Source organism: Diceros bicornis, chromosome 2 (assembly GCF_020826845.1).
Source record: "Diceros bicornis minor isolate mBicDic1 chromosome 2, mDicBic1.mat.cur, whole genome shotgun sequence".
NCBI classification, from domain to species: Eukaryota; Metazoa; Chordata; class Mammalia; order Perissodactyla; family Rhinocerotidae; genus Diceros; species Diceros bicornis.
This window is the reverse complement of record NC_080741.1, coordinates 4,582,271-4,597,192: the sequence shown is the minus strand read 5'-3', so window position 1 is coordinate 4,597,192 and position 14,922 is coordinate 4,582,271. Positions and strand designations below refer to the sequence as shown.

The 14,922-nt window shown below is 41.7% G+C and overlaps 1 protein-coding gene across 1 annotated transcript; it reads right to left on the bottom strand.

The window, feature by feature from the left end:
- Positions 1 to 10,891: 10,891 nt before the first annotated feature.
- SERP1 (stress associated endoplasmic reticulum protein 1) lies at positions 10,892 to 14,743 on the bottom strand. The gene is made up of 3 exons (XM_058551038.1): positions 14,356 to 14,743; positions 14,051 to 14,126; positions 10,892 to 12,878 (listed from the first exon to the last, which is right to left on the bottom strand). The coding sequence occupies exons 1-3, from the start codon at positions 14,437 to 14,439 to the stop codon at positions 12,838 to 12,840; spliced, it is 201 nt and encodes a 66-aa protein (XP_058407021.1). The 5' UTR covers positions 14,440 to 14,743; the 3' UTR covers positions 10,892 to 12,837.
- Between the last annotated feature and the right edge of the window lie 179 nt (positions 14,744 to 14,922).

The window sequence follows — 14,922 nt, the reverse complement described above, 5'->3', positions numbered from 1 at the left end:
GAGCAATTAGGCAAGAAAAAGGAATAAAAGGATCCAAATAGGTAACGAAGAAGTGAAACTCTCACTATTTGCAGATGACATGATTTTATATATAGAAAACCCTAAAGAATCCATTGGAAAACTATTAGAAATAATCAACAACTACAGCAAAGTTGCAGTGTACAAAATCAATCTACAAAAATCAGTTGCATTTCTGTATGCTAATAATGAACTAATAGAAAGAGAGCTCAAAAAAATAATACCATTTACAATTGCATCAAAAAGAATAAAATATCTAGGCAAAAATCTTACCAAGGAGGTGAAAGACCTATACAATGAAAACTACAAGACATTATTGAAAGAAATCGATGATGACATAAAGAAATGGAAAGATATCCCATGCACTGGATTGGAAGAAGAAACATAGTTAAAATGTCTATATTACCTAAAGCAATCTACAGATTCAATGCAATTCCAATCAGAATCCCAATGACATTCTTCACCAAAATAGAAAAAAGAATACTAAAATTCATATGGGGCAACAAAAGACCCCGAATAGCTAAAGAAATCCTAAGAAAAAAGAACAAAGCAGGAGGCATCACAATCCCTGACTTCAAAACATGCTACAAAGCAATAGTAATCAAAACAGCATGGTACTGGCACAAAAACAGACACACAGATCAATGGAACAGAATTGAAAGCCCAGAAATAAAACCACACATATACAGACAGCTAATTTTCGACAAAGGAGCTAAGAACATACAATGGAGAAAGGAAAGTCTCTTCAATAAATGGTGTTGGGAAAACTTGACAGCCACATGCAAAAGAATGAAAGTGGACCATCTGCTATCGCCATTCACAAAAATTAACTCAAAATGGATCAAAGACCTGAAGGTGAGACCTGAAACTATAAAACTCACAGAAGAAAATATAGGCAACACACTATTTGACATTGGTCATAAAGGATCTTTTCGGATGACATGCCTACCCAGACTAGGGAAACTAAAGAAAAAATAAACAAGTGGGATTTTATCAGATTAAAGAGCTTCTACAAGACAGACAAAACCAGAATCAAAATGAACAGACAACCCATCAGCTGGGAGAGAATATTTGCAAAACATACATCTGACAAGGGGTTGATCTCCATAACATATAAAGAACTCACACAACTGAACAACAAAAAAACAAACAACCCGATCAAAAAATGGGCAGAGGAAATGAACAGACACTTGGAGAGGTCTGTTGGAGAGGATGTAGAGAAACAGGAACCCTCATACACAGCTGGTGGGAATGCAAACTGGTGCAGCCTCTATGGAAAACGGTATGGAGATGCCTCAGAGAATTAAAAATAGAGATGCCCTATGATCCAGCCATCCCACTACTGGGAATCTATCCAACGAACCTGAAATCAACAATCCAAAGAGGCTTATGCACCCCTATGTTCATTGCAGCATTATTCACCATAGCCAAGAAGTGGAAGCAACCTAAGTGTCCCCTGATTGACGATTGGATCAAGAAAATGTAGTATATATATACTATGGAATACTACTCAGCCATAAAAAAAGACAAAATCGTCCCATTCACAACAACATGGACGGACCTGGAGGTTATTATGTTAAGTGCAATAAGCCAGAAAGAGAAAGACAAACACCGTATGATCTCACTCATATGTGGAATATGAACCAACACATGGACAGAGAAAACTGTATTGTGGTTACCAGGGGCAGTGGGGCTGGGGGGTGGGCACAAGGGGTGAAGGGAGACATATATATGGTGATGGACAAACAAAAATGTACAACCCAAGGGGCCGGCCCAGTGGCGCAAGCGGTTAAGTGCGCGCGCTCCGCTGCGGCGGCCCGGGGTTCGCTGGTTCGGATCCCGGGCGCGCACCGACGCACTGCTTGGTAAGCCGTGCTGTGGCGGCGTCCCATATAAAGTGGAGGAAGATAGGCACCGATGTTAGCCCAGGGCCGTCTTCCTCAGCAAAAAAGGAGGAGGATTGGCGGATGTTAGCTCAGGGCTGATCTCCTCACAAAAAAAAAAAAAAAAAAAAAAAAAAAAAAAAAAAAAAAAAAAAAAAAAATGTACAACCCAAAATTTTACAATGTTAAAAACTATTAAAACATCAATAAAAAAAAAAGAAAAAGAAAAACGAAAACTTTTGGGTGAAAAAATGGCATAGTCAGGATCAGGGTGAGGAGAGTGAGGCAGGGCTGTGCCAGCACAGGATTGATCCTGTCTTTTTTTAAAATGTTGATATTTTGTTCTTCATGGATTTTTGCATTTGTTTTCGTTTTTTTAAACATCACATTAAAATATCTTTCTCCTGGGAAAAAAAAAAAAGTTAAACATAGAGTTACCATTTGAGCGAAGCAATTCTACTCCTAGGTATATATCTAAGAGAAGTGGAAACATATGGCCATACGAAAATTTGTACACAAATATTCATACCAGCATTACTCATAATAGTCAAAGGTGGAAACAACCCAAATCTCCATCAACTGATGAATGGATCCATAAAATGTAGTATATCCATATAGTAGAATATTGTTCTGCCATAAAAAGGAATGAAGTGCTGATACATGCTACAACATGGATGAAGCCAGTCACAAAATACCACATATTAAATGATTTCATTTATATGAAATGTCCATAATAGGCAAATAAATAGAGAAAGAAAGTAGATTAGTGGTTGCTTTAGGCTTTGGGAGGATGAGTGGTGATAGCCAAAGGGTAATAGGTTTCTTTTTGAGATGATGAAAATGTTGTGATTGTGGTGATGATTGCACAACTCTGAATATACTAGAAACCATTTAAATGTACACTTTAAATGGGTGAATTGTATGGTATGTGAGTTATATCTCAATAAAGCTGTTAAAAAAAAAAAAAAAGCAAACCCTGAAAACCAAAATCAAATAGAACAAATGAACCTGACTGTGCCTCAAACTAGTGGCATGACCACAGAGAGAAATTGCAGGTGATTTAAAGCCAGTAATTTGACTCTACTTCCCTCATGGACAAAAAGAACTGCAAAGAAATATTTTTTAAAAAAACTGTTTTCAGTAATTATATTGTTAATAATAAAATTGTTATTGTATTTTGAAACTACTGTATATTAAGTAAGATAAAGCAACTAAATAATTATATTAATGATCTTAGGAACTAAGATTTTCAATCTAAGAAAAAAAGGATATAAATATAAAATTCAAGAAATAAGTGAAAACCTGTAATCTTGCATTTGAATTGGAAATATCAATATAAATTCCTGATGTATTTTCTGTTAAAAATACATATTTTCTAGCTTTGGTCCCTAGAAGTCTTAGAAGCAATGAGGACCCAGTTGCCATGAGCTCCCACAGAGTTCTGGTTGTGACCTCTACACACCATACCCTGGTGCAAAGAACCACAGTGCCTTGAGAAAATGGCTGACTCCAAGTCTAGGGAAGGAAACATCTCAGGGGAATCTGGGGCGTCTTGTTATGCCAGTCTCTTTTCTGTGTGCTTTACATGTATTAGCTCATTTAATTTCATTTTATAGTTGAGAAAACTGAGACTTAAATAGACTGCCCAAGGTCACATAGATACAAAGTGACAAAAAACAGATACAAACCCAGCACATGAAAAGTTGCTCAACCTTGCTAGTAATCAGAGAAACGCGTATCAAAACAACACTGAGACTTACCTTCTGATTAGAAGGGCAAAAGTTAACGTCTGATAAAATGAAACTTTAGTGAGCTCTCGAGGAAATAGGAACTATTACACATTGCTGATGGAAATGTCATTTTTGAGAACCTTTTTTGGATAGAGATTTTACCATACCCAATACATTTGAAGATGCACAAACCTCATGCCAAGAAATTCCACTTCTAGCCTAGAGAAACTCTATGGACAGCTACACAAGGAAACAATGTGTAAACATCAACATTCATTACAGCCCAAATTTCGACAATGAACAAGTAGAAGCAGCCTCAGCATCTCTCAGAAGGAGTCTAGATCCATAAATGTGGCTTATTCATAAAGGGTATACTCTACATGGCAATTAAAATAAATGAATCAGATCCATTGGAGAAACTTCAACATAATGTTGAGTGAAGGTAAGATTGCATATGAAATGTACAGTTTGATGCTACCTACGTAAACCTTAAAAATTCACAGAACAAGAGTACGTATTGTTTACGAATATATATATGTCTAGTAAAAGTACAAAAATACATACGAATGGCCTACACTGACTTCAGAAGGCAAAGGAGTGTTTTCTTCATATCTTTAACATCTTATTTATATTTTTAAAAAAGAGATTGAAAGCAAATATGGCAAAATTTTAACAACTGTGGCATGTTGATGATGGCATGTAGACATCACATACTATTTTGTGTATATTTGAATTTTTTTATAATTAAAATGTTAAAAAATCCAAAGCACAATATTCTATATTAGGCACGATTTGCTCAAAAAAAAAAAAGAGTGAACGCTAAATTGCCATGTGGTACCTTGGACTGGATCCTAACACACAAAAATGACATTAGAGGAAAAACTGGTGAAATCAGAGTCCTAACTTAGTTGATAGTATTGCTCCAATATTAACTTCTTGGTTTGACAAGTGTATCATGGTAATGTAAGATATCTACATTAGGGGAAGCTGAGCGAAGTGTATAAAGAAACTTGCTGTCTTATCTTTGCAGCTTTTCTGTAAATCTAGGTTTATTTTAAAATGAGTGAAGGTATCAAATCAAATTCCATATATTTTCTCTAAATGTTTTCCTGTTTTCTTTTCATGGGAATTCAAGCCTTTTCAAGGGCAAGTTCCATGAGCCTGTATATTTACCAAGTGCCCTTGTGTTGACTGGGTTGGCCTTACCTGTAGGCGCCATAGCTGCACTTCCCCAGCGATGGCCATTTTGATGTGAGGTAATAGGTGGGTGTCACAAGAGCCTCTGAAGCAGGGATAACCCTCGCGGACAAGAAATCTTTGAAACCAATATACTCCCTGGTTTCTCTTCACTTTTCCAAGTGTAACAGCTCTTCCTTGAGAACCTGGGGTGTGCAAAGTATTTCACGGTGGGGGCTAATTAGCTGAATATGATTCACAGTTCACAGTCCTGTAAGTTTTGAGAAGCCATTCAGAAGGCAAAACTTTGTTATGTAAAATTATAGTTCAAGATGTCTAAAGAGCAAGTGTTCCTAAAAAAGGTGCTGACTTCCTGCCAAGTCAAATGTGGAGGCTACTGTTCCTTTTTGTTGTCAAGATGAGGAAAGCCCCTCACCCTATCAGAGATCTCGTCGGTTTTGCAGTTCACAAAGTTAGAGGAATCTTATTTGCATAGAATATTTTTAACTTTTCAAAGTGCTTTTACCATCATTAGGTTTCATAACAGTTGCGTGAGGCAGTAGGGCAAGTGTTTCCTTTTGCTTAGGCTAGGAGAATGAAGCCCAGGGAGGTTGGGGAATTTGTCTAAGGCCCGGAAACTAGAGCTCAGAGCCCTCCCCAACACTTCTCAAAGTTAAATCTGCATACGAATCACCTGGGGATCCTGTGAAAATGCAAATTCTGATTGAGTGGGCCTTGGGTGGGGCCCGAGATTCTGCATTCCTAACAGGCGTCCAGGTTACTGTTGGTCCCCTGGCCACACTGAGTAGTAGGCAATTAGACCGTTGACACAGACAGGCTGGGTGTTAAACTCCGTTGGACCGCTTTCCCCATGTGTACTTGGCAGTGCAGAAGGAATGTAAAGCAATGTTTGGCGAAAGAACGGGATCTCACCTGATGCTGTTCTCAATCAAGCAGAAGTAACTTGAAGACGTCGGGATGGTGTCATTCTCGGGCACCACCCTTCTCCGTGTAATCCATCTGTAATTAACAGATGCGTCGTTCACGAGTAACAGAGGCTGGAGATAGAGGGAAATACGCTTAGGTGCCACAGGGTTTATTTACCTTTACGATTGGGCTTTGTCGGAAATTATAATCTCTCTCTATCCTGGATGCATTTGCGCCTTGGAATCTACAGTTATTCATTAATTGGTGCCCCATGCGTCAAACAGAAATAAACGCACTGCGCCTTGGTGGCCTCTCCTGGTCGACAGCGCTCCTGGGGCCAGTTCTAAGCACCCTCTCGAGCTGTGGGCGCTGCGTGGACCGCATTTCTCCAGACGGGCCCTAGGAGTCTCCTTCGCCCAAAGTATGAGATCTGGTTTGGTAACCATGCCACATCCTAAATGCTAGTCAACGTGATGTGGCCTTGGTGTAGGGAATTCCTTTGTGAAGAGAACAAGCTATCCCTTCCAAGGAGTGGATCTGGTTTGGGGGGCACAGAACCATGCTGGGCTCGCAGTCTGGTGTGGACAGGGGCATACCCGTGTGGCACCCTTGCCCCTTCCTGTGCCCTAGGATGGGGCTGGGGACAGGGCAGCTGAGAGCCCACAGCACCTGTTCTGAATAGCAAGTGAGGTTGTTTGACTCCTTCCTCTTAACTGGACAGACAGGTGTGGTGAGGTGTTAGCTTTCTTTAGAAAGCACTTTTTGGTTTTCTCAATGATGCTTATTATGAACGGTTCTCAAATATGACTAAAGGACAAATAGCACTGTTGATGTATTTCCCAGTATCAAGCCTGTCCTGGGAGAGTCAGGGACTGAATTCTGGAGCCCAGCTCTTAACCAGAGTTGCCAGGACTGGAAGTGGTTGGGATGACTGTTACATCAGGCATAGATGATTTTACAAGACACGATCTTACTTTAAAGATTATTCTGATATGATAGGGCATTCGTTGCTCTCTTTCACTTTATCACTCAACTGAAATGTTGAGCTCCCCCTGTGTGTATAAAGTTTCATAGTAGCCTTGGGGGTGGTGAGAGCAGATGAAAAGAGAATGAAAAAGAAAGAAAGATGAGGGGCCAGCCCAGTGGCAGAGTGGTTAAGTGCACCCACTCTGAGGCCTGGGGTTTGCAAGTTCAGATCCCGGTCGAGCACGGATGCAGCGCTTATGAAGCCATGCTGTGGCAGCGTCACATATAAAGTAGAGGAAGATGGGCATGGATGTTAGTCCAGGGTCCCATATAAAGTAGAGGAAGATGGGCATGGATGTTAGTCCAGGGTCCCATATAAAGTAGAGGAAGATGGGCATGGATGTTAGCCCAGGGCTGATCTTCCTCACAAAAAAAAAAGAAAGAAGGGAAGGAAGGAAGGAAAGAGAGAAAGGGAGAGGGAGAAGGAGAGAGGGAGAGAGAGAAAGAGAAAGAAAGAAAGATGGCATTTGTTCTTAAGGATTCCATACTCTAGCTAAGAAATTAAGAGACAAAAATAATTGATACGGTACCATAAGTGTAACCACGGGCCCTCCAGGACCAGTTCAACTGACCCCATCTCTTATCAACAGCGTGATTAAGAATTGTCTGTCAGAAAATTTGCAAAGCCACATAGCCAGAGCATGAGCAGAAGAAGATATCTTGACCCAAAATGATCACAGACTCAAAGATCCTCCTCCCCATGGGACCCAAGGACCAGGACACAACTGGAACTTAAAAGTCAGACTCTTATCAGAAGTGACGGGTCCCTCATTCAGGAAGATCTGGTATTAAAACTCCTTCCCCAACTCATCATAAATGTTGAGAACCCTACCATAAATGTTTAGAAGCCCACCAATCAAAACCTGTCCCGCCAGTGTTTGTGTGTGCCAGCCTTTTCTCCCAAACCTCTTAAATTTTGCCCCAAATCCTAAATTGGGGAGACAGATCTGAGGGCACACGCTCCCTGTCTCCCTGCAGATTGATCTGGCAGAATAAAGTTGATCTCTTTTCCCAAAGGCTGATGCCATAATTAATTGGCTTTTTATGCACATTGAGCAGAGAACCCCATTTTTTCTTTTTTGAGGAAGATTAGCCCTGAGCTAACATCTGTCGCCAATCCTCCTCTTTTTTGCTGAGGAAGACTGGCCCTGGGCTAACATCTGTGCCCATCTTCCTCTACTTTATATGGGACGCCACCACAGCATGGCCTAACAAGCAGTGCGCTGGTGCGCGTCCGGGATCTGAACCTGTGAACCCCGGGCCACAAAGCGGAGCACATGCACTTAACCGCTATGCCACCGGGCCACCCCCAAGAACCCTATTTTTGTGCGGTAACATAATCAACGCTAACTGGTCCAAAGTCATCAGTCCCAAAGAGAGTGTTTCTGATTCCCATGGCAAGGGATAACTTCCCAGAGGAGGTGAAATTTAGGCTAGCCTTGAAGGATAGACAGTATCGTAATGCAGGGAAAACTAGCAAAAACACTCAAAGAAAGCACAAGGTATCTGAAAAATGAAAGTAGACTCTTTGGGCTAGAACAGGTCTATGGATGGAAGCTGTGGGGGACAAGGTTGAAAAGGTAGGTTGGACCATGTTGTGAAGGATCCTGAAAATCAAAGCTAACGAGTTATTTCATCCCAACGGCAGTGGGAAGCTGCTGAAGTTGAGTAAACTTTCAGATTTCACCCTCATGGAACACTCACAGAGGTCCATGAGATTAACATACCATCTCTTAAAGTAAAAGGAAACATTCCTCAAGAACCTTAATTCCTTGGCATTTAACATAATAAAGAGTCAGTTTGGTTATCATCACAAGCCCAGTTTTTTAATCCTGGCTCTTGCTGCTGGTTCACTGGTGATGGGAAAGATACCTTCTCCAGGCCGCAATTTCCTCAGGTGTAAAATTAAGGGTCAATCAAGGTCATTTCTCAAGTTCCGTCCAGCTCTAAAATCAATTATTCTCATTCTCCTGCTTGAGAGACTTTCTCCATAACAGTGAGAAAAGAAGAAAAACCTGTTACTAACCCATTTAATGATATTGAAAATCATAGTTTTAATTATTAATTATTTAAATTTGCAGATTTGTTCTAATCCTATCTGCATCCCAAAGTAGAAATTTGCACCCTGGAGAAGAAGTCATACATGGTTTATTCACTGAAGCTTTGTTATAAAATGTATCTATGGAGAGCACATGATTGCACTTTTTTGACTACTGGACTATCAAATAAGAATTATTTTTCAACATCACAGATGAAAAATTTTAAAACAAAATACAATAAATTATAGCAAAATACTTTAAAATAAAAATTTTTTTTGTGAGGAAGATCAGCCCTGAGCTAACATCCACGCCAATCCTCCTCTTTTTGCTGAGGAAGCCTGGCCCTGGGCTAACATCCGTGCCCATCTTCCTCCACTTTATATAGGACGCCACCACAGCATAGCTTGACAAGCGGTGCGTCAGTGCGCACCAAGGATCCGGACCCGGGCGGCCAGTAGCAGAGCGTGTGCACCTAACCACTAAGCCATGGGGCCGGCCCCTGCAAAATACTTTTTAAAAATGTACTCTTGAATATGTTACAGTGGATAACACGCTGGTTTGATCTTTGTTTTTAGGCTGTACAGGAAATGCCAATAGTAAACGTGTCACTTAAATTCATTTTCAAAAGAAACGGCATCCATTAAAGGACAAGTTCTTCTTTTCTTTCTTCTTTGAATTGGCAACATGAAAAAAATTTAAGAGCTTTTCTAAAAGCAGAAGCAAAGAGCTCACGGAAACAGAAGTACCCATGCGGATGTCTTGCAACCATTCCCTCCTTGTCTCGAGGGCAGTGAGGAGGAAACCTTGGTTCTAACTTCTGCTCCACCTCACCAGCTCCCTCAGGGCAGACACCATTGATCTGGTTTTACTCTTCCTTTGAAATACTTATCCTAATTATGGTCGTTTTATTTTATTGTCTTTCCCCCACTTGAGGGCTGGGACTCTGTATTCACAGCTCTAACTCCGTATCTGGCACATGTAACTCAATATTTATTGAATAAATGAATTTTTTATTTATCTGTAAACTGAGGCAGTTGGACTAAATTTTCCATGTCCTTTCTCTCTTTATGCTTCTATGATATACATGAATTTACTTTGAATTATCTAAGTCCAGACAGTTGAATTTTTTCTCTTCGGCTTAATTTCTAGCCTTTTATTGCTCATTAGTACTCTTTCCAAATTAGGACATTTTTGTCCTGGTTCAACTTGAAGAGAAAGCAGTACCAGCCGCTAGAGTGGGCTAAGTTCACACAGGAAAGCGTGCTCTGAGGGGTTACAGACAATTTGCAGCCAAACCCAACTCCTACCTCTTTAAGTTGTGGTTTACCTCTAAAACAATAAGTAAAAAAACAACTAAAAAGGTAGGTAAAGGCAAATCAAACTTCAGAACCATTTCTAAGTGGAAAATTTGATGATGTTCTAAATCTTACAGATGCTAAAGCACAATAAACTTGTTGAGGAGCCCCCCAAGAACATACTCTGGTGCTGCATGGCCGTCCTTGGTGCCAACCAACCTCCAGTGACCCCAGGGAGAGGAGCGAGGGCCTGCAGGTGAGTCTACACAGGTCTTGCATGTAAGTCAAAGCCCAACAAGTCCAACATCAGGCATTCCGTTACAATGAACATCTTGTTTTGGAAGCCCACTCTATTTTGAGCAACATTATATACAACCCAAAAGATACAATGAAATCATTGACAACTCCTTGAAATGTTATAGCTAAATTACAAAGAGTAATCGGATAATGTAGACAACCCCAATCAAGTATTTCTTCTCATACCGTGCTCAACATTAGATGACACATAAAATTCAGCTGGGAAACGGAGACCAGAAGAACTGTGCTTCTTCTTGACCCAGACTTGGATAACGAGATCAGGGTACAGCCTAGGTGGGAAAGTATTTAATTCATTGTGCTTTTTATGTATTTTTATTGCTACCTAGTCCCAGTTTTAACGTTAAATCTGTGCCTCTGGGAAGTATTTCTTTTAACTCAAGTACAACATACTACTACACATTCTTTAAAATCGTTTTCTATTAACTATAAAAAGCACTCTCAGATAAGAACTCTGTAAAATCATTTCCTTTTAGAAGGCATCAAATATTCACGGAACTTTATTTTTAAAGGATAAATCAAATAAGACATAGCTTTCATTGTCCCAAACATGCATAATCCATCCTTAATATAAAATGCGCTCAATTGGTAAATCACACATGAAATACAAAGGGAATGCAACTTTACATACGTAGAATGATGGCCAGCTATAGCAATTTAACAGTCAAATTAATACACTGTGTATTAAAAAAAAAAAAACCCAACATCTTAAAGCCAATTATAGTAAACCAAGGGAAATTCTGCCATGGAATGGTTTGACTCAACGCAAAGAATAAGGCACCTGCTATGAATTTACAGTAACTTTCATTTTTAAAGTTACAATAATATAGAATGTTAACTAAGACACTTGTTTCAAAGAGGGAAACAAGCACAAGGGTTGATTTCCTGGGTGAGAACGGCAGGTAACAATGCAGATACTGGCCCAAGGTCAGCTGACTCCTTTTCTATTCCAGAGTAGTCCAGTTCCTCAACATCCTTAACAGCTCCTCTCCCTCACTCCCCACACTCCGGGGTATCAGAGGCTCTCTCTGAGGTGCACACCCTGTGTAGACTAGGTAGCACATTTCCCTTCTGTTCCTCTTAAAATAGCTTATTTTAAAAGAGATATCCTGAGGCAATTAACAAAGCAAACAAGCAGCGTTCTTTCCAATTCATGAATGCACAGCCACCTCTCGGGCTTTCTCCATCACCATATGGCTAAGGATTTGCATGGCCGATGCCTGCAATTTTCAATAGTACCAGAAAACCCAAAACCTGCCTTATTACTCACCCTTACCATTAGTAAAAAGAAAGTTTGATCAATCATAACCTACAAAATCAAACAAAGGGAAGACTAAAGACTGACCCTTATCAGTAAATCCATTCAATTCCAGATGAGTCTGATCTACCTAGTACCCTAACAGAATTCTAATCATAAATCTAGAAAAAGCATTTCCAAACTAAGTCTCACTGTTTAGTAGATGTGCCCTTTTTTGGTATTAAAAGTGCTGTTAACATGCTAACATGTCTTATGGCACACTGGACTCAACAGTATGTCCTGACGAGGCATCCATTTTTAGTAGTATTTTCCCCTAAAATGTTGTCTAGCATAGTAGATCCCTCCTTGATATATTAAAGTAATTCTGGTGAAATCAATGGTGACATAAGCAAAGCTTCCCTGACTCAACTCCACCATGGTAGCTTTCAGCGACACTGAAGTGACTGATGAAGTTACAAAACGCTAAACCAAGCTGTTTTCTTATGGCATCTTAGGTTAGTATATTCCCTCATGCAAAATCCAAGGTAGTGTCATAGAAATAATATCATTAAAACAGATGTTGTAGCTATAAGCATCTCTCTTTAGGCATTTAGAAGCTTTTAAAAATTTTTAGGTGCTCAACATTGTGGGAAAACTAGGCTAACTGTGTAGTTGTTCCATTTATAAGCACTTTATTACAGGACAGTTACATGACCCTATATGGGAGTGTGCTTTCAATTCAAAATATAGTAATAAAGTGCCTAACTATATAAAAACCGTAAGATACCGAATTTTAAATTAAACTAATTGCATCTACACATTAGAGTTAACAAAATCTAGACCCTGTCTACACAGATTTAATCTAATTATCTACATTGTATACTGTTTTAATAACCACATTAAAAAAAACTTACTTTTTACTGACTGAATAAGTAGGGTCCACTACTGTAGCTTAACAATCACATTTTATTGCTTTATTCATGTGGTGCTTTTGCAAGGCACTGTGGTATGGACTAGAAAACTTGGAATGACTCGTGAAGAAACCTTGGAATGACACATGAAGGATGGTATGAAAAGTCATTCTGAGGCAGGATGCTTTACTGAATTGTTTTTTAACCAGGGTATCAAACATCAGGAACGAGTTCAAGTTAAAATTCACAGGAGAATGGAAACATCTTAAGGTCAGTCACTTCACATGCCCATCCTGATACTTTGAATAATCTGGAAAATTGCTGTAAAGAGAAAGAGCAAATATTAAAACATGCTTTGAATAAAACAGGTCTTGCAACTGACAAATATTTATTAAGGTACTTCAAGAATCCAAAAGTACCCTTACGATTACTGGCAAATGATCTGTATTTTCATTGTAGTAAGGAGTGAAAACAGGCCTGCCTGCCTTAATAAAACAATTAAACGTCTGCAAGTTATTTATTTTAAATCTCAGCTTCTCTGAATTTTGTCTACCTGTCCAAGAGAGTTGGCAAATAAGCCATCATTTTAGAAAGAACTTAAAGCATCCAAGCAAACGGGTTTTTCTAGCATAGAATTATTTTGGTTTATCCCTAAATATTAAATGTCCTTTGATGGCCTGGCCTATAATATACACTTGTTTCCTCATTCTCACAAAGCTGAAATTCAGTAATCTTTAGGTTATATAAATTGCTTGGCTCTTGGCCATTTATCAGGAAAGCTTCCAATTGGTAAGTTTAGGAGACAGGCAACATGGACTTCAATATCAACAACGTGCATATTAAGATAATAAAGGAAGAGGAAAGACATCTTGTAATCCATTTGCAGAGACAAGAGTCTATTACTCTAACAGCAAGCTGCCCTGATAACTAATTTTTCCTACCATATGTCAAACGTTTCTTTTATTAATCTAAAAACATTTGTCTCACACATTAAATTGCCAATCAGGTACGTTTCCTCTAGAATGAATCAATTCTTTGCACTAGCTTTAGTCTATAAATATACCCAATTTTGACATAAAGACGTTAGATTCTGGCACATGTAAAATTAAATTCAAACATCCATATGTGCACGATATCCCTCAGCCTCTTTTCTGCAAAGGCATTGATAGTGGGGGTTGCAAAGCATTCCAAATTCTCATTCCATGAGGTATTTTTGTTTTGGTCTAAATGTCTTCCAACTCGACCATTCCTAAGGCCCTGACCTCCTTTTCTGATCTCCTGTGAGCACAAATCAAACTGGGAGAAGTTTCTGGAGCACTGCCCTCTTGTACATATGTGGGACAAGTAATTTGGTTCAGACGGAACAGAATTATGTGGCGCTCCCGGCAGGTGGGTTGAGAACTCTGCGGGGAGGATTCACCACTGATGGGTCACCACGTCATCCCAACCCGTCACCCAACACCCTACCGGCGGGCAGCCCCCAAAACACTTACCAGAACCACAAACAACAAAAATGAAGAGAGCCAATAACCAGGGTCCTACAGACGCCTTCTCTTCGGGAGCATTTCTCTGCAAAAGGGAAAATCCGCAGTTTCAAATGCAAAACACCGCTGGGCCCCCGGGCTCCCGCCGCCGCCCCCGGGCCGGGTCGCCGGGTGCCCTCCCCTGCAGGTCTGCCCGCCCCTCCCGAGCCCCAGCGAGCGGCCGGCTCGCAGCCCGGGCCCCGGGTCGGCCGCTCCGGGAGCAGAGGGACGCGGCCCCGGCCCGGCCTGGGCGCCGCGGAGCGCGCGCCGCTCACCGAGGTCTTGGCGACGTTGCCGCGCTGGGTGATGTTCTTGCTGTGCTTCTCGTTGGCCATCCGGATCCGCTGCTTGGCGACCATCTTCGCGGCGCCGCGCCCGCCCGGCAGCCGGACTCCTCGCGCTCGCCCCGCTCGGCCGCTGCTGCGCTGCGCTCGGCTCCGGGGCCCGCGCCGCCGGGGCAGGAGGCTCTCGGGTGCGCGGTGCGGCCGCGGGCCTGGGCGGAGCGGGGGCCGCCGACCGACCGACGACGCCGACCGGCCGCCGAGCGAGGCTGGCGCGCGGCAGGAGGAGACGGGCCGCCGGGGACCCGCGCCGCCGCCGGGAGCGTGGAGGAAAGAGGAAGGGGACGGGAGCAACAACCGGACGGTGCAGCCCAGCGCCTCGAACTGCTTCGGGTTCGGCTGCCAACGTCAGCACCGGGCGGGCTCCGCCCCGCGGAAGGGCGGGCTGCGCCGGCCCGAGAGGAGGGAGAGGGCGGGCGCACGGGCCCCGGCCCGGCCCGCCCACGCTCTGAGAAGCGTCGCCCCGCCGCTGCGCCTGCGCGGCCCGGCTCCTTTTCCGCG

Bases quoted from the DNA above. Each gene is read 5' to 3' on its own strand.
- SERP1 (XM_058551038.1), bottom strand. From the start codon at position 14,439: ATGGTCGCCAAGCAGCGGATCCGGATGGCCAACGAGAAGCACAGCAAG. The intron at 14,127-14,355 runs GTGAGCGGCGCG...TCCCTTTTGCAG, and splicing joins GCAACGTCGCCAAGACCTCG to AGAAATGCTCCCGAAGAGAA. The intron at 12,879-14,050 runs GTAAGTGTTTTG...TTCTCTTTACAG, and splicing joins TTTTGTTGTTTGTGGTTCTG to CAATTTTCCAGATTATTCAA.